Source organism: Panthera tigris, chromosome D3 (assembly GCF_018350195.1).
Source record: "Panthera tigris isolate Pti1 chromosome D3, P.tigris_Pti1_mat1.1, whole genome shotgun sequence".
In the NCBI taxonomy this organism is placed as follows: domain Eukaryota; kingdom Metazoa; phylum Chordata; class Mammalia; order Carnivora; family Felidae; genus Panthera; species Panthera tigris.
In genome coordinates this window covers 74,065,568-74,092,094 of record NC_056671.1, presented here as the reverse complement: position 1 = coordinate 74,092,094, position 26,527 = coordinate 74,065,568, and the positions used below count along the sequence as shown (strand labels likewise).

The window sequence follows — 26,527 nt, the reverse complement described above, 5'->3', positions numbered from 1 at the left end:
AACATGCTTCGCTCTCTATCTGCTTAATAAGAATACCACTTCTCCTTTCCGCATCCAGCTCTAAACTTGTCTCAGAATTCTAAGTGTTTAGGTTTCTCCATCTGATAACTACTCATTAGGCTACAGTCTGGTAGGACAATTTTATGTCATGATAGCTCCCAGTTCAGTGTGTTAGGGAGTTGGGGTGATTTATATGTCTGGCCTACCCACTACAGTAGGATGCTAGGAGGTCAGGGGCCTTGTTTTTTCATCTTGAATTACTCACTGCATCTTGCCTAGCTCTTTTCATAGACAATAAAGGTACGCTATATAGTTAGTTGACTAGAGACGAAACTTCCTCTAGGGAATGACTTGGAGACAGTTACAGGGTAAGTGGGAGCAGCGAGGGGAGGATAGCTGTTGAAGGAGTTTTAAAAACGCAGGTTAAGTATATTAAGTTTAATCAGTTTTAGTGCACTTTTGAGTAGACGAAGGTTTCTCTTGCTGTTTTTCTAAAATCCCTTGTATTCTTTCCACATTGTTTATTTTTTAAACCATTTATCTTTTTATTCATCTCCTTTTCTTTTGTGGGGGGTGGCTGTTGGTTATGAAATAGTATGTAACTTGAGAAGAGAAGAAATAGAATGAAGAGGTGGTTTGCTTTCATTTCTCTTCTCCAACGTGATTATTCAGGTATTCAGGAATACCTTTGCTAGCAAAGCAATGAAGCCCATATACTAAAGTGGTGGCTTTAGATATTTTTTATAGTAACCTCTTAGGCACATACCACGTTGTATATACATACCTGGAACAGGCTTTTGTAAAACAACACTTACTCTTAATTCATGCCATGTATGTTGGTCTTCTCTATGTTGTTCTGTCTTACTTTGAACAAACCCAGTAAATCCATTTCATGACCATTAAAGAGTTCAGATCTGAAAATTGAAAACTGTGACACTAAGGAGTAGATACTATACTTGCTAGGTCACAGTCAGTGGGTGAACACTGTGCCAAAGTACATCTGCTAATACTATTACATTTAATCTGTCACAATAACTTTATGATAGACTATTATACCCATGTGACGGATGAAGAAACTGAAGCTTGGGGATACTTGGGGGTTATGACATGGAAGAGCTGAGACTCAGACACAGGTAGACCATGCTTCTGTCAGAACTCAGTGGCATGTGCCATGGCTTGAGGTCACGTTCAACTGTGGAAAAGATCCGCACATGTTGATCTTTTAAACCGGAAGCACACGCAAGGGAGGATGAGACCACCAGGGTGCAGACAAAATGGTCAATACACAAGAACTTTGTTTCTCCTCTGGAACTCTATTTCTGCCCCATTTTCTCAATCTGCAAGTCCTTCCCCACATGACAAAACCCTTAAAATAGAACATTCAAACTACAGCAGAGCAAATAATTTTATGATTAGAAGGAAAACTTTCAGAAGGCTGGCACTAAAGTTTTTGAGTCCTCTTTAACAAAATTCTGTGGACACTAAGAATGAAAGCTTTATTTATTTATTTATTTTTACCTTTCGTTTTCCAAAACCCCCGGAACATCTAAAAACAGATGAAATAAAAATTCTGTGCTATTGTGTGCCTATATCCAATAAGGAAGGTTTGTTATGGTTTGTTAACCATATGGTTTGTTGGGCGCCTGGGTGGCTCACTCGGTTAAGCGTCCGACTTTGGCTCAGGTCATGGTCTCATGGTTCGTGAGTTCGAGCCCCACGTCAGGCTCTGTGCTGACAGTTCAGAGCCTGGAGCCTGCTTCAGATTCTGGGTCTCTGCCTCTCCCCCAGTCATGCTCTGTCTCTCTCTCAAAACTAAATAAACATTAAAAAAATAAAAAAAACACCGTATGGTTTGTTACGGTTATTAAAGTCATGGCACACGCCACTGAACTATAAGCAGAAGCATGGTTTATCTGTGTCTGAATCTTAGCTCTGCCAGGTAGTGGCTTTGTGACCTCAGGAAAATTATTATACGTCCAAGCCCCGGTGTTCTCATCCATAAAATGTTACGATTGGGTAAATTAAGGCAATTATCCCTTAGGGTCTAGGATTCAGGTGACAAGGGGCCGGTGGCCTGTTGGCCTGTTTCAAATCACACTGGACATTCACTGCCAACATTTGCCGATAATGATACCAGGGTAAAATGAAACCTTAAAGAGAGCCGGATTTGAAAAGGTATGACAGCTGCACTCTTCAGTATAAAGTGTGCATCTTAAGAATAAAGATAGATTCTTGATCCACCTATATAACAAATAGTTATCAAACACCTCCAGATACCACCACCAATGCCAGACATTGCATTAGGTGCGGGTACACAGAGTGAACAATATTCACGCAGTCCCTGCAGTACGGAGTCTACAGTCTGATGGAGAAGACAGGCAATATAAAAGTAAACGTATTAACAAAAGGATCCCAATTGGGAAAAGTGCCACTAAGGATATAAAGCTGATGTGGCAGAGACTAATAAGAGGGATGCTCACTTTAGACAGAATAGTTAGGAAGGTCTCTAGGAAGAGGTGATATTTAGGCTGAGACCAGAAGGACGTTAAGGGACCAGCTGTGTGAACAACCAAGAGAAAAATCCTGGGACCAGTAAATGCAAAAGGCCCTGAGTATGTGCGACTGTGTATCATGACGCTCTGGACTTCTTCCACACACACTGACTAATCCCTTCTCTTCTGTCCTGCCTGCTGCTTTTCTGACTCAGCCTTGCAGTGCATGTGGGGCTCCAGTTCAGGGTCCTTGATGATTGCGCCCTTTGATATATCAACCTAAAATTATTCCAGGAGTCCTTCCTTTTCCACATATATTCCACAGGCTGTACCTTGCTCACTGTGACTTCGCCATTCATTCTGATTTTTTTACCTACATTTTTGCCTTAGGGCCTGACGGAAGACATGTTGATACAAAGTAGACTCTCAAATATTATTTGCTAAATTTTTGGATGCATTTCATCAGATCATCAAGGAACTGTTATTTTTGTCTGTAGTTTTGTCTGCTTATTTATTTTAATACGGGCAGGATTGGGGGAGGTCAAACGGGTGAAATTCGAAGAAGAATGGTACGGCTTTCTCGAGTGGCATTCAGTTACTGGAGGGCTACTTCTGCCTCTGTAGTTCATTAGTGATGTGACCTTGGACAAGCCATCCCACTTGAACCTTGACATCTTGAACCAAACTCCAGGATTTGGTCCAAGCACCCTTCAATGTCTGTTCTTTTCTATGACTCATTGGGTTTCAATATTGGCCACTCCTTCCACATTCCTAGGAAATAAATGTTATTTTTAGACATCAACTTAGTTTATGCAATAATTATACCTTACATTTCATAACAATTTGTCATTTTCAGAGTATGTTAATCTCTACCAACTCATTGGATTTTAACCAGTCATGTAAAGTATGGAAGACAAGTTATTTTTTTTTTTTTACATGTGACAAGATGTGAAATTTGTCCAAGGCCACAACACAGTAGAAAGGGGAATGACACTTGTATATACTGTCCTGACTGTATGTGGCACAATTAATTGGATAGAATCCCTACTGTGTGAGTGGAATAGTGTTTATGCCCTAGAATAGTGATGACTCCTTTTTTTTTTTTTTTTTAATGTTAAGGATTGTTTTGAAATGCTGAAATCAAAAGAATCTTTTTTTTTCCCCTAAAGTTTTTAGTTGTAAGAATCAGAAAAGTCCTCAGGTTAGCTCACTTAGGGAAGGGGAATATGGCAGGAGTAGCAGTCTTATGGACAGGAGGCAAGGTGGCCTCTATAATAAATGGGAATAAACTTTATAATAAATGGGAAATAAACTCATTGCTTCCTAGGACTCAACTGTCTACTTTTCTCAGAACTTCTAAGATCTTTCTTATCTAAAGAGCAGTTCTCTCTGCTTACTCATGGTTCTTGCTTCCCTATAACCATGGCTCACATGGCTTGGCTTCCTGACACTCTGGCCAGCTGACTCCAACAAGTCAGATCATAGACCATGCCTCTTTTAGTTCCTGTGATCCAATCAGCTGGGGCTGGTGAAACTGGGACAGGAAGGTTATAGAAAGGTCATATGGTACCCACATCAAGTTCTACCTCTGCATCAGGACTTAAGGACAGGATTTTTAAGGAACAGAGTCCATAGAATGGAGCAGGCATCCCCAAACCTATCTGCTACACTTACCTATTTATCCAAGTTTCACAAAATTCTACTGAGTCTTCCTTTCTAAGGTGTCTCCAATCTTCGTAAGCATAACTTTGTAGATATACCTATTCTTCTTATAGTTCATGGAAAACAAAACAAAATTAAAAAAAAAACAAAACAAACAATCCACATTTGTCCCTTAATTTAAGATAGGAAGGGTGGTTGCATGGTTTTCTGACTGTGGGATGCAGTTAAAAAAAAGTGCTAGCGGGGCGCCTGGGTGGCGCAGTCGGTTAAGCGTCCGACTTCAGCCAGGTCACGATCTCACGGTCCGTGAGTTCGAGCCCCGCGTCAGGCTCTGGGCTGATGGCTCAGAGCCTGGAGCCTGTTTCCGATTCTGTGTCTCCCTCTCTCTCTGTCCCTCCCCCGTTCATGCTCTGTCTCTCTCTGTCCCAAAAATCAATAAACGTTGAAAAAAAAAAAAATTTAAAAAAAAAAAAGTGCTAGCAATCACTTGGGGGCAATGAGGTCCCCCACCTGATCCTGTCAATTGTTTCTGGACAGATCATTTATTCCCCTTGAAATTCAGGAAAGGGAGGCTTTTGCAATCTAACTAGAAACTAGAAAGAATCTTAAGGGATTATCTAATCTAGCCTCTGTATTTTACAGTAAAACACATTGACCTCAAGCCTTAGGTCACAGAGTTGATTAGAGGTAGAACCAATGGAATACTTCTCTTAAACAAATGTTTGTGAACTTTTTATTACATCATCTCAGTACAGCCCTGTAGAGGCTTACTCTGAGAATCACAGATAATGATTGTAATAATGCAGCATAAAGTAGTGTCTACATGTAAACTTTAAGATGAGAACATGGAATGGGGATGGAAAACAGGAATCTTCCAATGTGTGAATAGACAGGAAACAACCTAAAAATGCTCTAATTCTTGTTTTCTAAAAGGTTACATATAAACAAAAGATCTTGAAGATTGATCTGAACTCTCTTACTGCCACAAAATTGCATCAGAAAATGGAGATTAGGCAGTTCCTGCTGCCAGATGGTATAGGAATGTGGTTGAATGTCAACTCTGATCCTAGGCTGCCTGTCTTCAAAGGTGAGTGCTATCACTTATTAAAATTGTGTGCTTTTAGGCAAGTTTGTATCATTTTCCAAAGTGCTCTGGGTCAAGCTACTCAACATTGCTTCCTTCTGATTCTCTGTATGTAAAACATAAAAGATGTAATATAAATATATATAAATATAACAATATTGTAAGACACACTCTATAGAGTCATTCTCAGGATTAGAACGGCCAATACTTGAGAAATTCTTGAACAGTGTTTGGCACATAGTAAAGCCACTATGTAAGTGTTAACCTTTCATGATTATTACTCTTTTCTCCGGTGGGAGTACAATTACACTGGTGGAATAGAGAAATCTCCATTTAAAATCCCGTGGGCTAGATTAGTGATATCAGTTAGTTTAGCTGGAATTAGAGATGGAAAGGTAAATTTTCTTCTCTGGTGACTCCATCTTTATCCCTTTAACTCAGGAAATTCGGAAGGTGATCACGATTTGCATGCCACAGATCAGAAAGCAGGCTAGAGAAGGTAACTGCTCTCCCAGAACTAGAAGTTGAGTCAGTAGTGGTTCAAGGTACAAACTCGATTTGTCTAAGACGCTATAACCTAAAGTCTTCTCCAAGTGAAGACTTTCTGGACTTAGGAAGTTCTCACTCCTCCAGGGTCAAAAAAAAGAAAAAAAAAAAAAAAAAAAAGGTGTGTGTTGGGGGGGGGGGGTGGGGAGTGGTGGTGGAGGGCACCCTCATACCTCTTCATGCCCGGCATCTACAACTTGGTACAGCCGCCTTTTCCCACGCTGTTCAAGGCTAGCTAAGAGGACTGGCTCCACACTGCGGGAGAATCCGAGCTCTGGCTTTCTGTTGCTGAGGCCAGCCTCCCTCAGGGTGAGCCAGGGGATCTGACTCCCCTGCGCAAATCTGTGGCGTGTAATGCCTTCATTTACTTAGAAACTACACTTCTGAGTAAAAACAACAACAAAAACCCAGGAAAGACCAAGCAAAGGGAGCAAGAAGAAGCGCGCAGGAACACGGGGCCTGGGAACAGCCCCAACCTCATGAGCCCTTGCAGTTTAGCCCCCACGCGCGACACCCGACCGAGCGCAGCCACCCGCCTCCGGTCCCGGAGGAGGCGTGGCCCGCACGCGCCGCCATCTTGGGCGCCTCTCTAGGCGCCGTGTTTACTACTCTATGATCGCCCGCTCCCGCCCCGCCCCTCCCCAGTCATTGTCTGGAGGAGCAGCCGCGGCCGCAGCGCCTTCTCTTTATAAGCCCGCAGTGCCCGGATGTGAATGGATTACAATGTATCTTTCAGGGAAACCTATTATTATCAATGTGACTCCACGGGGGAGTCAATGGTGATGATGAGGAGGAGGAGGAGGATGATGATGATGAGACACCTCTAAACTTGGAACAAGTTTAAGACTTTATAAGAGGAGAAGAAAAAAAAACCACCAACAAGATTTGTTTGAGGAAAAATTCTAACTATCCTGTATTGATATTTTTTTTTATAAACAATAAGAAAAAGTTGTTGGATTTTTTTTTTAATGATTTCTTTTTTGGGGGAGGGGATTTTGTTGCAGTTTTACGGTGGAAAATGCAAAAACCAGAACCAGGTGCATAATCTTGTATTCTGTGGATATCCCTGGAGCAGAACTGAGTACCAGTTAAAATACTTTTTTGGGGGATACACATGTGAGATACTAAGTACTTGCAGAAGATTTTTGTCTTTCTTTTTAAAGTCACTTTCCTTGGAATATTGTGAGCATATTTGTGGCCATTTAAGGTAACGTTACAATTTGCTGTCAGAGTAAACTGTTTGTAATTGAATTTAATTTTTAAAATGTCGATCCCAATGTTTTATTAAAACAAAAGGAACAACCTATTAAATAATTGCCAATGGGAAAAAGTGTGTGCATGCATTTTGTGTATGTACTAGCACATCTAGCAATAACAGGGTTTCTGGAATGTGTATTTTAACACACGTTAAAATAGCGTATGTTGCATATACTGGATAAAGCACGCTTGTTATTACGAAACGATAGAATTATGAAGCTTAATTTTTATCCTAAAAAGTGATGTGAAAAAGTATGTTTTAAGAGCATGCAAGGCCTGTAATGGTAAATGTTGAATTCAAAACTTACAAGTGCTGGCGAACGGGGACTTAGCGTGGCTAGGAACTCAAGTGTAAAAACAAAACAACATCCACCCTCAAAAATTGCCTTTTTTTTTTTTTTTTGGCGAAGTTTGCAGCTATACTAATCTGTGACTTGAAAGGAAGGGGAAAGAAAGTATGCAATTTAGGTTTCGCCCCCAATGCAAAAGTACCGAAATGAAAATCTCCCCAGCAAAATGTGGCTTGGTTTATATATGGAAAAGAAAAATATTGTTCCTCTTGGCAAAGTCTTTTTGCATCACGTGTATTTGCAGCCTAGTATAAACTTGCTTTGCTGTGTGTGGATGTGTGAGTGAGAGGGAACGAGAGTCAGAGAAAGAAAGAAGTGAGGGGATGTAAACTCGAATAAATTTCAAAGTGCCTCCGATGGATGAAACGGGCAAAAACTGAACTGTTCAGGCTTCAGATTGTAACTGACGATCTGAGGGAAAATGAGGTGCTCGATGAATTTTCGTTTGTATTTTTTTGCGAGGCGGGGGAGGTGTTGAGTTTTTTTTTTTTTCCTCGGGGGGGGGGTGGGGTGCATCCCAGCCAGCCCGACCCGAGCGAGCCGCGTCTCCCCGCCGGAGCCCCCCCACCCATTTCTTTGCTGAACTTGCAATTCCGTGCGCCTCGGCGTGTTTCCCCCTCCCCCCTTCCCTCGTCCCCTCCCCTCCCCGGAGAAGAGAGTTGGTGTTAAGAGTCAGGGATCTTGGCTGTGTGTCTGCGGATCTGTAGTGGCGGCGGCGGCGGCGGCGGCGGCGGCGGCGGCGGGGAAGGAGCAGGAGCGGGCGCGGGCGCAGGAGGCGGAGGTGGTGGTGGTGGAGGCAGTGGTTAGACATGAACGCCGCCTCGGCGCCGGCGGTGCACGGAGAGCCCCTTCTCGCGCGCGGGCGGTAGGTACGGGCGCCGGCGGGGCTCGGCGGGCTGATGCGCCGGGCGGCGCGGGGCTGGGGCTCGGCGGCTCCGCACGCGGCTCCGCGCCTCCCGAGCCGCGGGCTCCCGGCTCCCGGCGCTCCCAGAAGAGACACCCCTTCCCCTCCCGCGCCTCTTCCCTCCCCCTCGTCTCTACCCCCCCTCCGCCCCCCCTCCCCAGTCATGCCACTCGGAGGGACCGATGACTTTGCCAAGGGCCTGACTTTAATTTCTACAACCCTTTCTTTCACAAATTAGGGTGCTGGACAATTACAGGACCCGACCCTCCACTCTGCTCCCCCCCTTTCGCCGACCCTGTCACCCCTCCCCCTTTGGACGTGTTTTCACTCCAGAGACGCTCATCTTTAATTTCTTTATAGCTACTTTGAAATGCAGAGGGGAGTGGTGTGTGTGAGTGTGTGTGCGCGTGTGTGTGAGTGTGTGTGTGTGTGTGTGAGAGGGGGGTGGGGTGGAAGGTGGGGGGGAAAGTTGAGACCGGATCGTTCTGAGTAGTTTCTCTTTTCTCTGTGATCCATTCATTTCTCGCTCTACCTCCTGTTGCATAAAATGATGCGCTGAAGAGCGGCTTTTTTTTTCCCCTCCTTTCCCGGATTTGGTTTTATAGTGGATGTTACCAGTTTTGATCGTCTCTTTGGAAATACAATATCAGTATCGCTTTTTTTTTTTTTTTTTTTTTTTTTTGCTATTGCTGCCTATTCCATCTTAAAAAAAAAAAAAACCAACAAAACTCTCCCATCCCTCCCTCCTTTCCGCCTTAATCCCGCCCGCCCCCACATCCCCACCCCCCAACCCCCCCAGTCTCCAAAAATCCGATTGTGTTTTCTCCAAGGATTGGGACTGGATTTTCTGATTGCGGTTATTTCCATGTTTCTAGGTTTGTGTGATTTTGCTAAAATGCATCACCAACAGCGAATGGCTGCCTTAGGGACGGACAAAGAGCTGAGTGATTTACTGGATTTCAGTGCGGTAAGAAAGAACGGTGGAAACTAACAACAGCTGTGAAAAACAAAACAAAACAAAACAAAAAACCCAAACACTTCAGCTAGAAACCAATAGTAATCTAAAGGACAGGAATAATTTTTTAATTGGCTGAATCTTTGGCAAACATGAAGGTCTTTTTGATAAGTTTTTAACTACAATTTTTGGGTGTGATGGACGATTCAGGCTTTTTTTTTTTTTTTTCCAGAGTGTAAAATTACTTGCCTTGAATTCCCTACCCACCGGACCCTCAAAATAATGGAACCTCCCCCCAAATGAAAGGACAAACAGACCACCCTAAAACTTGGCCTTACCTGGACATGAGAGTACTAATACTTTGCGCAGTACTCCTTTTATTTTTGTTTTTCTGGAAATGGAAAGGAGCAACTAGGAGACCCAGTTGTCTCTTAAAGTTTTAAATTGATGATGCTTTGGATACGTATTAGTTACAGCTCTTTCTAGGATTCTGAAAACTCGTGCATATGTGCTGGGCACACACTCTTTAGAACCCTTTAGACCGGGCCGGTACATTTCACAGTCGTGAGATCAGCACAAAGCAGAACTTGCACACTTGTGGAGTTCTACGGCTGTAGTTGGTCCTGCTCCATCCCTCTGCTTCCCTTTCCCAAATCAAGTCCCAGACCCGGCAGGGGAATTCATTCATTTTTAATGCCGAGAGAGTTTGGTGTAAGATGCATTTGCAAAGCAAAATAAAAAGAATCCACAAAACACACAAATAAAATCCAAACCGCCTTCTAAGTGGGGCTCTTTCATGTTGCTGCTGCCGCTGCCGCCGCCGCCGCCGCCGCCGCCGCCGCCGCCGCCGCCTCCGCTGCTGCTGCTGCTGCTGCTGCTGCTGCTGCTGCTGCTGTTGCTGCTGTTGCTGCTGCTTCTTCTGGACCTTCTTCTGGAGAAATGGCTTTCGGAAGTTTTGCCAGGAAACGTAGCCCTAGGCAGCTTTGTAGCCCCCTTTCTGCTTGCTGCACTTTCTCCATTCGTTCCTTTGCTTTTTGCAGGCTCTGACTCAGGGAAGGTGCGCATTATCCACTAGATACGTCGAAGAAGAGGGAAGCCAATTAGGGTCGAAATAAATGCTGGAGAGAGAGAGAGAGAGAGAGAGAGAGAGAGTGAGAGAGGGAGAGAGAGAGAGAGAGAGAGTGAGAAAGAGTGAGAGAGAGAGTCTTGCTACAAATTGCTCTCATGTTAGAGACGAAATGAGAATTTAGTGCAGGTGGCACTTTTGTATTTATTTGGGTTCACATATGACAGGCAAATCCTATACGGGATGGAAATGGACATTGCCACGTTTATGGCCAAGGTTTTCAGCATAAAGCAAACAACTTTTTTCTTCTCCTTTGTAAAACTAGTGTTTTCTGGAGAGGCCGCTGCCCTCCAACCTGAATCTTGATACTATTATGGGGACTGTTTGTTTAAAGTGGACCAGTGCTGCCTAGTGCTGGCAGTCTAATGAACCTGAGGAAAAATTAAGAACAGAGTGGTAAAAGGGGGGGGGGGGTGACTGGTAATGTTACGCTTGTTTTAGTTTTAAGTTGGATGGTGATGTATTTTACTAAAATGAACCCTTAACGTAAACTCTTAAGCTATTTGGTAAGAGTCTGAAAGATCTTTGACGAACTCTGAAGGCACAAATGTCTTTTTTTCAACAGTAATATTTCTTTGTTTCTTTTAGATGTTTTCACCTCCTGTGAGCAGTGGGAAAAATGGACCAACTTCTTTGGCGAGTGGACATTTTACTGGCTCAAGTATGTAAATTCTTTTCTTAGCATGTAGTTAAATGTTCTTAGCTGTTTATTCACTCATTGTATATTTTTGGCTCTGTTGAAGTGTTCTGGAAAAGTCATTGAAATTGTAGCCTGTAATGATATGGTTATTTCACTGTCCATCAGTGGTATAACTTACAGAAAATGTTATCTTTTGCAGAATTAAAATTAGGCCTTTTTTTTAAATCAAGGAAATTGTCTCAGAATTCCATTACTTAATTTAAAAGCAATTTTCTAATACAGTTGTAATCAAACATGTGAAGATAAGGCCAGTGTTGACACGGGGAAAATTAATTTAGTTCCCTGTTTTAAAATAGAGGGAAAAATCTAACTTCCAAAAAAAAAAGGGAAAATCCCTCGTAAATAATATTAATTATTAGGTACTATGTATAATTAACCCTTTTAAAGAAGTGAGCACTTACTTTGCAGATGAATGCTGCATTGTAAACCATAGCTGTAAATAGAGAGCCTCTTGCTAATCTGAGAGCTAAATATGAATTCATTTCTCTTTAAAGCATTCTTTTTGATGCTTTAGCTATTTTTTGTCCTCTAAGCATTTCCTCATGCAGTGAATTTTTGCTGTATTTAAAGTTTCAAATTTGCAAGGACTTTTACATTTTATAAATGAAAGGTCTTTGGGTGATGCTTAAAAAAGACGTTAGCGCTATTCACAAAGGAATCTGTGTGCGCAATGATTATCTGGCATCTAAGGAGGAGTTTTAGTAGGGGACTCCCTGAAGGTCTCTTATAAAGTGAAAACTGAAAATATGATACTACTTAAAATGTGTTTTTTTTTTTTGTCCAATGAATTTCACATAGGAAGGAGGCATCCATGGTTACCTGCTATCCTTTAGGCTTAAAGCTTAAATCCACTTATGCTTTTTAAACAGCTGTAGTATTTTAGGAGTTCTGGCAGTGGTAAATACCAGTACATTAGACAGAGTCCCATTCTTAAGTCAGGCTGGTAAATGTTGACATCTTTTAGCTGCGAGGTGCCAGTGGAATTTTCTGTTAACTATTGAGTATCATTTCACATCTCTTAATTTTCATCTGATGCTCTGGCAATGAAAGCAATCTGTTCACCTTTGCGATTTGTGTAATTAGGATGCTTTTATAAAATTAGTGGCTTTTAAAAGTTGCTCATTTCCAAATAAGTTACGTCTCCTTTTTCTGGCCCCCAATAGGCTAAGTAACATGTTTATAATTTATAAGATGCTTCCTATGGTTATATTTTATCTTTTCAGTTTTGGGTCCACCTTGATTAAAAGTACTTCTGACTATATTTTTGTATTTTAGTGGCCTGGACCCTGTTATATTTTCCATTTACAGACTTAATATTTTTGTTGTGGTTGTTGTATTGGTATTTTGTCTTCCAAATTTTGGTGTTGTGTTCTCTACACAACTTTGAAGTAAAGATCAGTGCAAGAATCTCTTGTAGGCAGATTAATATTTCATGCTAGTATCAAAACAGTAACAGACTTTATCTCTGACAGCAATTTTCTTCATGGTTTTACTTAAGAAAACGTGTATTCAGCTTAAATCTAAAAGTAGATTATGTCACAAAGGCCCAGAGATAGACTGCTTTCAAAGTGCAAAACACTCTTTTGCACTCTGTGAAAACTGACACATTTGGAATAACTTAAGTGTATCAGTTTAGGTATGGTTTAATAAAGCAAAGTGATTTAGAAGCATGAAATTGTGTTACATTTAAAAAGACAACTGTGCATCTGGGCCCTTTTCTGTGTTCACATTTAAATAAAGTCCTTGCTATGATGTTTAAGTGTGTACAGAGAGTACAGGCTGGATAAGTATGAATATGTATTAATGCATTTTAGTAAGTGATTATGTATTGAACTTACACAGTTCTTAAGACAAATATATATACACACACATGTGCGCACATGTGCACACACACACACACACACACACACACACACACACAAACCCAGACAGAGACTTCGTCCTTAGTGACATGTCACGTACGATATTTCTAATGGATATACTGTGATTATTTTTAAGGTGTTGAACTTTGAGTTACGTTGTACCACAGTTGTAGTTTTCAGACCCAAATGTTTACTTGCAAAGGTAAAAAAGTGTAGTGGCTATTTTGTGGTGGCAGCTGAATTGAAAATGCAGGGTACTCATCCAATGCAGTGTGATGGTGATTATAATATATGGAGTACAGATTGTAGTGTTGGTTTTTCTCATCTATTCAAGACATATTTGAACACAGGGCTATTAGTGAAAAAAATGGCTTATATTTCCATTCCATTATATTTCCACAACAAAGATAAATCCCTTTTAAAGAACATCAAGTAGAAAAATCAGGAAAACTGCATTTTGCCTTTTAACTGAAGGATGAGCTAGGAAACTTTGGACAGAGAAATAATTTTCTAAATTTACTTCAGGTTAATACTCGTCTTGAGTGGGCTCAGGTGTGACTTTCATGGGTAGCTTTGAAACTTGGGTCTAAGAAACAAAGATCCGAACTGTAAGTAAGTGAACTGTTTGTTCATCTTTGCAAAACCAGCTGTATTTCTTCCAAGTGAGGCATGGTGATATTTCATGCTTAAAGTTCCCAATAGCTTTTGAATTGATTAATATAGGATGCTCCATCGTGATTTGCAATGTGGGAATGAAAATAAAGTGTGGTCATATTCCCTTTAATCTTTTCATTTCTCAAACATGGGTTTTCCTACCACCTTAAGAAATGGTGAGGCTGCTAGGGAGAATGGAATGTAACCTGAGCTACAGCCTGACATTCCCAGGGAGCATTTTTCACATGAAAGGCTTTTGTCAACCCAGGAAAGGACCTGCAGTTTTTGTTTGATGTTTGCAGGTGTTCAGCAGAGAGCACTAAAACAATTCAGCCATGATGGTTCAGAGCTTCGATGACCTTAACAGAATGAATTGGTGGGCTCTGGAATTATTTTTAAGAAATAGTTGTAACCTATATGGTAACTTATACAAAGGGATTTAATATCCGTTATATCATTGCTCTTAAAACAAGCTAAAAGGATACACATGCCTGGATGATTGGAAAATTATTCTCATTAAAAAGTAAGATGGCCAAGTTACCAAAAGAAAAAGCAAACAAGCACCTAAAGTCTATAATTTATCGATGAACGGGGCTTAATTTTCTATTCTAACAAAAAATACAGTTTCTTTGGTTACCTTTGAGTCTTTTGTAAGCAAAAGATAAACATACTGGTTTTGGCATCTTTTTAAAAGTAGTTTTAAAGTTGGGCCACTAAAATGATCTATATTCAAGAACAGCCCTGGCCACATCTGTTACATGTATTTACAGTTAGTCTATGATGGATACTACATCTTCCTCCCTTAGTTTAAAAGTTGAGCTTTTCCCCCCTGTAACTGTTTAGTTTTACTTAGGTGTTCAGTGTTTGTGAAAGATTGCCAAATGAATGGGTGTCTGAACAATTAAGAGCAGAAGTAAAACACACTACATCCCTGTCATGGTCATTTTTGGAAGAAGACAAACATCTTTTAATGTTCATGCAGGTTAGTTAACCTATATCCACGTAACACCCAATGACACATCAATGTAGTAAGTTCAGTGAGAAAAAAAATGAATCCAGTGGGTAGTTTTTGTATCACAGAGAAAATTCAAATGGTCAGCATCCTGAATTAATTTCCATCCATAACTGTTTGCATTCATGGTTATAGTGTGAAAAATAATTGCTCTCCCCTTAAAGGCATCTGTGGGGTAGAATTATTTAATTGTGTGTATCTGTATTTGTGTGTGTGTGTGTGTGTGTGTGTGTGTGTGCATGTGTGTGTTTCAAACAGCCTTACTATTGTAGTACAACTCACAAGTGTGGTATGGCTTTTTTGTAAGCAGCAGACTAAGTAAATAGGTTTAAAAGTAAGTAAAGGGGCATTAAACCCATTATATTAGAATTACAGACTTTTGGGGATAGCAACCTCTTTTAGTATACAGTCCATTGTCTTCATTGTCCAGCCAAAGAAAACTGAGGCCCAAGTTAAGGAGGTTCTAACCTCTGCCTTTATTTGCTATTCTAAAAAACAAGTTCTGATTTGCTAATTCTTTATGGCTCTGCACGTCCTTTATTGGACTAACATTGGTTTCACTACTATGTTTTTCCTTAATTTGTGTTGCATAATAAGCTATAGGATTATACCCTGTGTGCTGATGTTGCTTCTGCGTATGTGCTTGTGCCCTTCGAATGCTTTTTAAGGTTTAGAACTGAATTTTGGATTATTGATCATTCTCTTTTACCTTAGCTCCCCCGTGACTGTTTGCAAGATATTAGACAGAATAATAGGGTATGGATGGGCCTGACACTGACAAAATACAAGTGCTTAATATGTCAAGTGGTGTGCTCTGCGACTTAGATTTATTATACATTTTTACTCCTCTCAAGAACCATGAGATGCAAGGGTTACCATACTCAATTCATAGATGAGGAAACTGAGATTCAGAGATGGTAAATGACCTGCTCTCAAGGCAGCCAGTAATAAATTAGGTTTTAAGTTCACGTCAGTGTCCTTTGCACACATACACACATGGTCCGATATAGATTATTTTTCAAGATTATGTAGACATAGGAATATATTATTGAGGTTTGGCATGTAATATTATTCCTGATCTTTAGAGTAGATAAGCAGTTTTTAAAAACCATATTTAAGATAATGATATAAACCATGATATTTTTCTTGCCTTAGTATCCAGATAAGCTGGCGTTCTAATTCATTTTGGATTTCAGTGTGACTTAGTGTGTCTCTTTATTATTGCTATTATTATTCTTATTACAAGGAGAATATAGTAGATCTTTTCAAAGTTGTGCTTTCATTCTGTTGTGAATTGACAGTGTGCCCGGGTGCCTGTGAAAATACCTTGTTTTCAGTTATTTTTAATGTACCTAATCAAACCAAGAGTGGAGGTACCCAAGCCTGCTCTGTTAATATCTACAAAATAAAGATTTACTATTTTTAACTGTAAAAAAAAAAGTTTCTCAGTTCATTGTTAGATCCTTGAAACTTAATATTCATTCACGAACAATAATCCTAAACTCCATCTGCATCACTAAAATAAGCAGTTTTGAAGTTTTGATGTGTCTATTACCAGACATGTGCTTAAAATGTTACATTTTCTAAATTCAGAAGGAAGAAGCAGTACTCTATTTGACACTGACTTAAGTAAATAAAATGCATTAAACAAGCGTGGGGATCCAAGATCTGTTGAGACAGAAATGCTTAACATTTTTGACAGCATCAGCAAATTATCTTTACCCTACTATTGTAATGAGGAAATCACTTAAATAACAGATGAACAGCGAAGTCACATAAACATATATAATAGAAGTATGTAATGAAAGTTTATGCTGTTAATTGCTCGAATCTGTCTTAAATGCTTAGAATCATGGAGCAGTAAAGACTGTCATATAAACAGTTTTGTTTTGAGCTTAAAATTATTCCTTTTTGCTTTCATCTGCTATGATAAACAAAGTAATTTTGTAAGCTTTACAGATCAAACATTTACTCCTAATGGTAAACTACATTTTATATTGGAAGTTTGCAACCTCGTCCAAGGCATAGAGTTGAGTCCTGGTGGCCCCAGGCCTGTGATTTTCAACGTTTAGTATTATGATGCTATTTAGATCTGTTCCCATAAGCCAAGATAACAGATCTCAAGTTGCCTAATAAGGAACATGGTGTGTTTTGAAATGTTCTTCAGTTTACAAGTCTTGAACCAAAATGTTCTTGGCCAAACCTTTAGAATATAAATCTATATGTTGAGTAAGTCAGATCTTACACAGACACAGCATCAAAATGAAGCTAGGTAGAAACAGAAAAAAAACCAAAACAAAAAACCAAACCAATCCCCCCTTCCTTATTTTCTTATTTTATGAGCTATATTTTATGACCAGGTGTTCTTCCAAGCTAATTAGATAGCACTAAGTATTAGAGAAAATAAAGCACATCATATGGTTGTGTGTTTTGAAAGGTTATTTATGTTAATGGTTTCTTATTAGTCGGAAGGAAATTTTCAAAATGGACCACCAAATTTTTAAACTTACGCTTGGGTTATGCATTTGCTATATCTGTGAGCCTACTTAGGCTCAACAGTAAGGTTTGCACATGTGTTTGAGGTAGGTACTTTTGAACCATATGCCTCTTAATGCTTTTGAGAGAGAAGTACAAATCTAGTCTTTAGAGGAGATTGGTTAACACTTTGCTATAAGCAGTATATATATACATATATATATATATATATATATGTATATATATACATACACACATACATATACATATACACACACATATATATACACATATATATGTATATGTATATATATGTGTATATATATGTGTATACATGTATATGTATATATATGTGTGTATATATATGTATATTTATGTCCAACTCCTAGGAATAGCAAAAGTGTTGAGAAAGGTTGTCATATTTACTTTCATTTCCAAAATAAATAAAGGCCTAGTTAATCAGCATATCAAATACCCAGCTGTGTTTAAAATCAGTTAATATGGATGAATTTCAGGACTGTAAGAAAGTATTTTATTTAAAGGTGCAGCCACCAGATTGTTCAAATGGATGCTTTTGTACTTTTGTGTGACAATTAACATTTAATGAATGACTTTCTAGACTGCCATTGGTAGTAATTACTATATGTAGTTTATTAACTGCAATCCATTGTTGGATGGGCCTGTATTGATTTGTTTTGCAAACAACCCTTCACACGTTCAGCAGTATTTGTACATTACTTTTTAAAGAACCTGTTTCATTTGCTGATTGCCTCTAAAAATTCTAGCTTACAAATTCTCGTGTACTAAAATGCCTTTTGATCAGTCATTTTAGTTGAATTAAAAATTCAGCTTTTCAGCTATCACATTTTTACATTAGGTCCTCAGGGAGCCTCAAAGAAAGTACACAGTATTGATTTTAAGTAATTTATAGAAAGTTGGATTTACAAGAGACTTTGGAGATGCTCTATTATTTTTTAGGTAAAGAGCCAAGGTTTGGGAGGATTAAATGTCTTTTGCCCAAATCATACAGTTGGTTATTGGCTATAATAAGACACAAATACAGATGTCCTGACCCGCTGGTCAGGGACCCCATGCTGCTTTTAATTAAGGTTTGGACTCAATCCGTGGGTACCAACTGTATGTTTCTTAAGAAGAAGAAAAAGTGTATAATCTACCATTTATGAACAAATAATAAAAATTTAGATTATGAGAGATAGACATCATAATCCGCCTCACTTGTCATCACGTGTTCCAATTTGGCTAAGGCAGTTGACGAATAACTGTTAAAATGTATTGTGTTATTAAAAATAACAAAGTAAGACCCATGATTAAATATCAGGGCTGTAATTTAATCTCAGGGTTTCTGGAGCTGTTCATAAACCATTTGGCTTTTTTCTGAAACAGATGACGTCAAAATACAGGTTGATTGAATTATGACCCTGGGTTACAGGAGCACCTGCCAATGCCTCCTTACTTCATGGCATGTCAGCATTTCCATTACAAACTTTTTTTTCTCTAACATTTTTAACTTTAAATAGTTAAACTAGACTGATGGTTGGCATATAAACTTTCAGCCCCCTGGGAAAAGACTATTTTCCCAATAAAATAGAGGAGGTGGTGACAAAGCCCCATTACCTTTTAGAATGTTCTTCCTTGCTTTAATCTTCCATTAATTTAAACATTCCCTCTTGAGGTACTTAGCTGAGTTGCAAAGCATCCAAATGGAAGGTTTTTAATCTCAAATTTCCCAAGCCAAGACTTAAATGCAAGGTATTTAGGGACAGTTAAACCAGGAAAAGACTTATCTTGTAGGAAGAAGGATATTGAAATGTTCTGGACACTACAGTTTAATGCTGTGTGAAATGCTGAAGAGCGAGACATGAAAACATGCAAATTGGTGTACCTTGTCAGTAGTTACTTTTATATCCACTTAAGAAGAGTAAAAATTGATAATGTATGGTTTAGAAAGGTTAATTTATTTATATCACTATCTGGAGACTTACAGCCTATCTTCTGTTTTACCCCTTGGGTTTTAATATGTTGGCCATAGAGAGAGAATGCTGTTTCTATCTAGCTAGTTACTTATTTACCTATCAAAATTCTTATTGATGGTTGATCTCATAGATATTTTTAGTACATGCTATGCTCAACCCCCTGTGTTAGCAATTATGGGACATAGAGGGATTTATGGGAGATAGTTCCTGCCCTGAGAGGGCATATATTCTGACAGTAAAGGATAGAACACCACATACAGAATTAGCCTTCAGTGCCCAAAAGGCAAGTGCCATTTACGTTGTGGGAGTTTAGACAAAGACAAATTCTTTCTTTGGGAGGGAAAAGAATAATGAAGGCTTCATGGACAAATCAAGTCTGAGCCTTGAAGGGGAGGAATAGCATTTTGACCTGGGGGCACTGGGACTGAGCATTTTGTGTCATGATCACTGTGAAGCAGGCACAGAGGAAGGCTGTTGCAAAGGTTGCAAAGGGTGGATTAAAGAGATCTCCAAAAAGAGAGTCTCCTCAGCTCTGCTGTGGGATCAGCTCTGGTATGGACAACCACAGTGACTTCAACCTGCAGTGTCCCTATTTCGGATGCCTTTTTTTGTTTGTTTTTTCCTTCTTTTTTGCTTTTGGGGATTTCCTTGGGGCTATTAGAGATTATAATCCAGTCCCTTCCAAAAGTATGTGTTTTTTAATGGTCGTGTCAGGATGGAAATCAAGGTTTTTATGTTCCCGGGTCCAGACTCTTCCTGTTATATCATTCAGCAGTGGAAGTTTAGCTGCTGTGGAGAAAGTTATTTATTTAGCGGAATTCTGGAAATCTAGATTCTTTTGCAGTGTTCTCTGGTACATAGCTGCTTCATTTTGACAAAGTGATAGAACCTCACAGCCTACATCTTAAAGCTGGAAAAATAATTTGAAACTTTCCAGGAAACTTTAAACTTTAAGAGGGGATTTTATGCCATACTTAACAATAGTTTCAGATTGCAAGAATTCATCATTGTAATTTTTGTTATCACTGCCATCACCATTACCAGTGCCACATCTTTTGATTCAAAAGCTAGCAGGGAAGTGTGGTAATTATTATTGCTATATAATACATTCAGAAATGTATTTAAAAAACATTCTCAAAGATATTGTGATCCTAGCCAAAACTTACATAGTGTTTGTAAGAACATCATGAAGTGGCCAGAATCACCTTTGGTTAAAATCTATCGTAATTACATCACAAATAGGAAAAATATATGTAAATACAATTCTCCCCTCAAGTATTGATGATTTCAGATTGACGTGTCTGTTTCTCTGTGACATGCCAGGATTTCTGTGTCTAGCATGTGTTTTCAGTTTCCACAAGAAGCCAAAAATTAAAGTGATGGTTGAAATAGGCTTAGGAAGAATTTATTTTTTTTTAAATTTTTTTAAAGTTTATTTATTTTGAGGGAGAGAGAGAGAGAGAGAGAGAGAGAGAGGGCGAACGGCAGAGAAAGGGAGAGAGAGAATCCCAAGCAGGCTCCACACTGTCAGCACAGAGCCCGATGTGAGGCTTGAACCCACGAACTGTTGAGATCATGACCTGAGCTGAGATCAGGAGTTGGACACTTAACTGACTGAGCCACCCAGGTGCCCTAGGAAGACTTTATTAATGCATGATTGTATTTGCTACATTGTAGAAACAAGATTTAAAAAAATGTTTTTAACGTTTATTTATTATTGAGAGAGAGAGACGGAGCATGAACAGGGGAGGGGCAGAGAGAGGAGGAGACACAGAATTTGAAGCAGGCTCCAGGCTCCAAGCTGTTAGCACAGAGCCTGACGCGGGGCTCGGACTCAAAAACAGCGAGATCATGACCTGAGCCGAAGTCAGACGCTTAACCGAGTGAGCTACCCAGACACCCTGAAACAAGATTTTTATAAGGGAATATTCTAGATCCATTTTTAAGAATGTCAGTTATGAACCTATATATCCCCGAAAACTTCTCCTTTACTTTCACAAATAAGGGATTCATGGTAGAAATCTTTTGCAATGCTACAACTTTGAACTCAAAAGAGGAAAATGTTTTGGTCATCAGTGGTAATAATATTTGAAGACTTACTAAACAATTTCATACGTAACCAAGTTTTGTAGTTTTGAAAGGGAATACCAAACAATATCAATTTCAGTCCTTGTTTGAATAATCATTCTATGTTGTGTGCCTTCTTAAACATCATTGTGTACTAACTGGTGACCCAAACCATTGATTGTCTTTCTACTCTTGTGGGCACTGTGATTCTTTGTCAGGCTACTTTTAGCCACAAGGTTTATTTTCTTTTGACGCCTTACTCTCCCCTGATCTTACTAACCTCTTATTCAACTGATCTTTTCAACCTATGTAGAATTCTTTCTTGTATGTGGGATGTACATTTGTGCTGTCCCACTTTCATTAGTAGCAATTTTGGTAGAATTAGATAAGGTGAGAAATGTTCCATAGTTAATTAATTTTACTTAAAAACAAATCCATAATTGTTTAAGGGCTGATTGTTTAAAGAATTTTGAAAACTTTGGAAAGTGAAAGGGTTGAATGAATATCATTTTTTTCCAGTGTGAATGTATTTCACGGGAATAACAGAATTATTAATAATTATTAAGTTTCATTTACTCACTCATTCATTAATTCAGTAAATGTTTTTGAGAATCAAGACCAATCTCAGTGCTAGACGCTGTGGTGATGTAAACAAGAATAAATGTCAACCTTAGCATTGTAATTAGAGTGAGTATGATGCTGCACCTGTGAGGTGAAAGTTCTATACCGATTCAACAATAAAGTACTTTTAAAATAAGTGGTGTTGAAATATAGAATTAGACCTCTTGGAAAGATACTTTAAAATATAACTGAGTACAGGGGCGCTCAGTCAGTTAAGCATCTGACTTCTGCTCAGGTCAACATCTCCTGGTTCCTGAATCTCAGCCCTCGCATCAGGCTCTCTGCTGTCAGTGCAGAGCCCGCTTTGGATCCTCTGTCTCCCTTTCTGTCTGCCCCTCCCCTGTGTGCACTCTCTCTGTCAAAAATAAATAAACGTTAAAAAAATATAAGTAAATGCAGACTTCACATTCCTGACTGCAGCATAGAAATACTGTGTACATGTGTACTCTACCTGACTATAAAGGAAGAATGGATTCAAATATTTAGGAAAATGGGACCTGGGAGAGTATTTGTTATCAATGTTATTTCTTTCTTTCTTTCTTTTAAGTTTATTTATTTATTTTGAGAGAGACAGAAGGAGTGTGAACCAGAAAGGGGCAGAGAGAGAGAGAGAGAGAGAGAGAGAGAGGTGAAGAGGGACAGAGAGAGAGAGGGAGAGGGAGAATCCCAAGCAGGCTCCACACTGTCAGTGCAGAGCTGGATGAAGGGCTTGAACTCACAAACCTGTGAGATCATGACCTGAGCTGAAATCAAGAGTTGGGTGCTCAACCGACTGAACCACCCAGGTGCCCTGTTATGGATGTACTTTCACATATAGTACCAGAGATTCTTTGGGAGACAATGATAATTATACTCCTTTTGTCCTTTTTGAGCAGAAATTAAAGTTTTGGATTTATAGGTAGTGCTCATTTACTTCAAGGGCACTAGATATGCATGGTTATCTTTTTTATTTTCATGCCTGAATTTTTAAATATTTATTCTTAAACCTTATGGGCAGTAAAGCTATTCATTTAGTTTTAAAACTAAGTAATTATTTATTGAGCATCCACCATGCGTCAGATACCATGCTGGGTCCTGGAAATAAAATGGTGAGCAAGGTAGATATGTTCTGCATTGTCTAAATGTGGGAGACAGACATTCACTGAATAATCAACCAGAGAAATATCAAGTTCCACATCTGAGCATTGGACAAGTTTGCCACAGGACATTTGACCAAGCTCAACAGTCAGGAAAGGCTGAGGCCGGCACATCTGAAATGAGGTCTAAGGGATGGAGGGCTAGTGAAGTGGGCAGGGGGGAATAGGTTCTAGCAGAGAGAGCTGGTTGGGGAGGGGGTTAGAGCATGGTTTGAGCAAGGCTGGAGAGGAGTGTTGTAGGGGCCAGACCTTGCCAGGCTGAGCAACAGGGGACCTGTGCAGCATGCTGCCAGTGAAATTTGTGCCTGGGAACAGTCTGACTGCAGCCCAGAATGCAGACCTCAAGGGTAATTGGTGTGGGTGGCTCAAACCAGTTTTGGGAGGCTTCAGAAATCCAGATGAGAGATGGTGTTGCTGTGGTGTGGGTGGTGCAGTCAGAGAACTGACTCTAGACTTTATTTGATATCTATAACTTTAGCCCGCTGGGGAGGGAGCATTCATACTGGGCCCCTGCTCTTTTTTGGTGAACCTTTCTATAACTTTAATACTTGAAAATCTACTGTACCTTCCAAAAGCAACTGCGAGACCTAATTCAACTGCCCTGTGATATCCACTGCTTTTTTAGGAACCAAGTACCATAGAAGTGCTTTTTACTTTCAGAGGCAAGTGGTAGGTTGATTTTGCAATTCTCTTCAGAGAGGGCGCAGAGTGGAAGTGGAAGAACCAGGCGAAGGGGACTCTTCTTTCTTATTCAGTGGTCGTCGGTCATCGTGCACTATTTAGGCTTCTTATAGCTTCTGTTGTTATTACCAGTCAATGTTACGATAGTTTGGTTAAACCTGTTGAATTCATCAAGTACCTCTAGTCAGGTATTGAGTGGCACGTGTGTGAGATGTTGAGTGTCTTTGCTAGTGAACATTAGGTGGGTGGTTTGATTTATATGATACTGTGTCTGAGACTGAAACACTATTATTTGATAGTATTTTGTCTGAGATGGCCTTTGGGGGAGAATCGTCAGTTTACTTTTTTTTTTTAATGTTTCTTTATTTTTGAGAGAGAGAGAAACAGAGTGTGAGCTCGGGAAGGGCAGAGAGAGAGAGAGAGAGAGGGAGATACAGCATCTGAAGCAGGCTCCAGGCTCCGAGCTGTCAGCACAGAGCCTGATGAGGGGCTTGAACCTACAAACCATGAGATCATGACTTGAGCCGAAGTCGGGTGCTCAACCCACTGGGCCACCCAGGCGCCTCATCAGTTTACTTTTGATTAGCAACAAAATGAAGCTTACAACTGTTTACTCTTGGGAGTCACTTGTTGAACCAGCATGTTTGTTAGTCCATTTTAGTTAGGAAAATTATTGCCATTCTATTGGTATATTTATTGTTCAAGTTGAATTAAAAATAGCCGGTCTTCCTTCCCTCCCCTCTTTCACTCCCTCCTTTCCTCCCTCCCTCATTTCCATCCATCCATCCTTCTTTCCTTCCTTCCTTCCTTCCTTCCTTCCTTCCTTCCTTCCTCCCTCCTTCCTTCCATGTTTGCTTAGACCAGCTAGTTAGAGCATTAGGGTAATGCTGTCAGTATGGGTTGGAACTTGACATCAATGACAGTTAGTGATAAATACTTGGCTCCATGACCCAAGAGTATTCTGCGTATTCTTCCTCAGAAGGGTGCTGAAAGGGGAGAGGCATGGACCCATCTGCACTGGGTGGAAAACTCCTTAAAGCATGTACTTTGCTGCTGGTGAGTTGGTAGGTAATGTTGATATAAGTGGACAGCACTCATGTGTTGCTCCTTCCTCCTGGAGAATTCCTTCAGCATTTAGGCATGCATTAGTAACTCTCAGTTAAAAAGTAAGATGAAATACAATAACTCTCCTTTGGGGAGGGGGAGGACACGCAGAGTGCTTTAACAGTATCTGCAGTGCTTTATTTTTGAGGGGGAAAATGATAGAATGTTATGGTTAACAACTCTATGCTTGAATTATCTCATAATTAAAAACAAAACAGAAACGTGACAAACTAAACAAACACTCTCGCTCTCATTCACATTCCCTTCTGACCACCATCCTGTTTCTTGCCCTCCTTCAAAGCAAGAGTTTTGTCAGTTGTTGTCTATCCTGGCTGTCTCTGAATCCCTTCCACCCATACACTTTTTATTTTGAGCCTAATGCCGATCAAATATTTCGAAGCATACTGTATCATATAATGCTTGACACCTACAGAATAATGCATGTAGCATATGTAAATTATGAAACTTAATGGTAGAACCGAGACCCTCTGGATCCACCACTCAACATAAGAACCAGAGCAGTGTCAGAACATTTGCCTCTCCTTGTGAGTTCCTTTCTTACCCACATCCCCCATCTTCCTTGCCAGAGTTATATATCTCTTGATCTTTTGAAGTAGTTTTATGACATATATATGTATTTCTAAATAATGTGTTGTTTGATTTTACTTGATGGAGCAGTATAAAAAAAGTGACATTCTTACACTGTCTTATGCTACTTACTTTTTCCATTTTGTATTATGCGTTTTTGTCAATGTTGTTACATGTGGCATTAGTTCGTTCTACCTGCTGGTGGTGCATATGCCTCAATTTATTTATGCACTATCTCGTTAATAACTAAGTTAATGAACCTTTGGATTGATCCCCATTTTTTTGGGAACTGCACACCTTCCAGAACATCTTGATGCACTCTTGATCACTTTTTTTTTGATATTTGTAGGGTAGATATCTATGAATAAAATTGGTTGTAGAGTTATGCAAATGTTCAAAATGATGAGATAATGCCAAATTGTTTTCTGAAGTTTGTTACCAATTCACATTCTTCCCAGCAGCTTCAAAGATTACTCTTGAGGCATATGGTTGTCCACCTTTGGTGTCATCAAATGTCTTAATTTGTATCAATATAGTCAGTATAAGATGTCAAATGTATCTCGCTGAGGTCTTGATTTGCATTTCACTGATAATTAATGAGGTTAAACATCTTGTATGCATGTGTTTATTTATCATTCATGTTTGTTCTTTTGTGAAATCTCCCTCCCCCCCCTAGTTTTTTATTGAGTTGCTGGGTTCTTTTCTTACTGATTTGTAAGTGTTCTTAATAATTTTTTGGATATAATTATTTCTCAGCAGTTCATGCTACAGATACTTTCCCTTATGTTATGACCTGTATTTTTTACCCTCTATTTTATAGCATCTTTTGAAGAATGGAAAACAACAAATTTAATGTATTCATATTATTATTATTATTATTATTATTATTATTATTATTTTGCCTTTACCTTTTCATGTTTTGTGCTGTGGTTGGAAAGTTCATCTCTACCCAAGGTCATAATGATATTCTCTACGTTTCTTCTGAAAAGGCTTTCATAGTTCTGACTTTTGCCTTTAAGTTTTTGATATAGTTGGGGTTGATTTTGTAGAGTGGGAAGTATGGATCCAAGTCCACCATTTCCATAAATGTCTTGATAGCCAATTGTTCTAGAAGCATTTATTGAAAAGTCTGTCCTTTCTCAAGGCATCTACAATGCCACTTCTGTAATATTTTAAGTTTCTTCATTTATAAAGGTCTTTCATTTTGAGTCCTTTAACCTAATCTATAGTTTGTCTACTTTTGCCTAGGTACCATAT

The 26,527-nt window shown here is 39.4% G+C and overlaps 1 protein-coding gene and 1 long non-coding RNA gene across 9 annotated transcripts in view; one reads left to right on the top strand and one right to left on the bottom strand.

Annotated features, from left to right (window-relative positions):
- Positions 1–3,007: 3,007 nt before the first annotated feature.
- On the bottom strand, positions 3,008–6,264 carry LOC122232797. 2 transcript variants are annotated; one of them, XR_006210200.1, is made up of 3 exons: positions 5,958–6,264; positions 4,167–4,260; positions 3,008–3,263 (listed from the first exon to the last, which is right to left on the bottom strand). It is a non-coding gene; the product is annotated as an uncharacterized LOC122232797 (long non-coding RNA). The 2 variants fall into 2 exon arrangements; XR_006210201.1 differs by having other exon boundaries at positions 4,167–4,257.
- A 613-nt stretch (positions 6,265–6,877) lies between these two features.
- TCF4 (transcription factor 4) overlaps positions 6,878–26,527 on the top strand; it is a 349,808-nt gene continuing 330,158 nt past the window's right edge. For 3 of the 7 annotated variants that reach the window (XM_042963037.1, XM_042963036.1, XM_042963033.1), the window contains exons 1-3: positions 8,148–8,256; positions 9,171–9,262; positions 10,965–11,037. In XM_042963037.1, the coding sequence (XP_042818971.1) occupies positions 9,191–9,262; positions 10,965–11,037 (145 nt within the window). In that variant the 5' untranslated portion in view covers positions 8,148–8,256; positions 9,171–9,190. Of the gene's footprint in view, positions 6,992–8,147; positions 8,257–9,170; positions 9,263–10,964; positions 11,038–26,527 lie in introns of those variants that run through there. The other 4 variants (XM_042963034.1, XM_042963032.1, XM_015536848.2 and 1 more) reach the window with 3 other exon arrangements.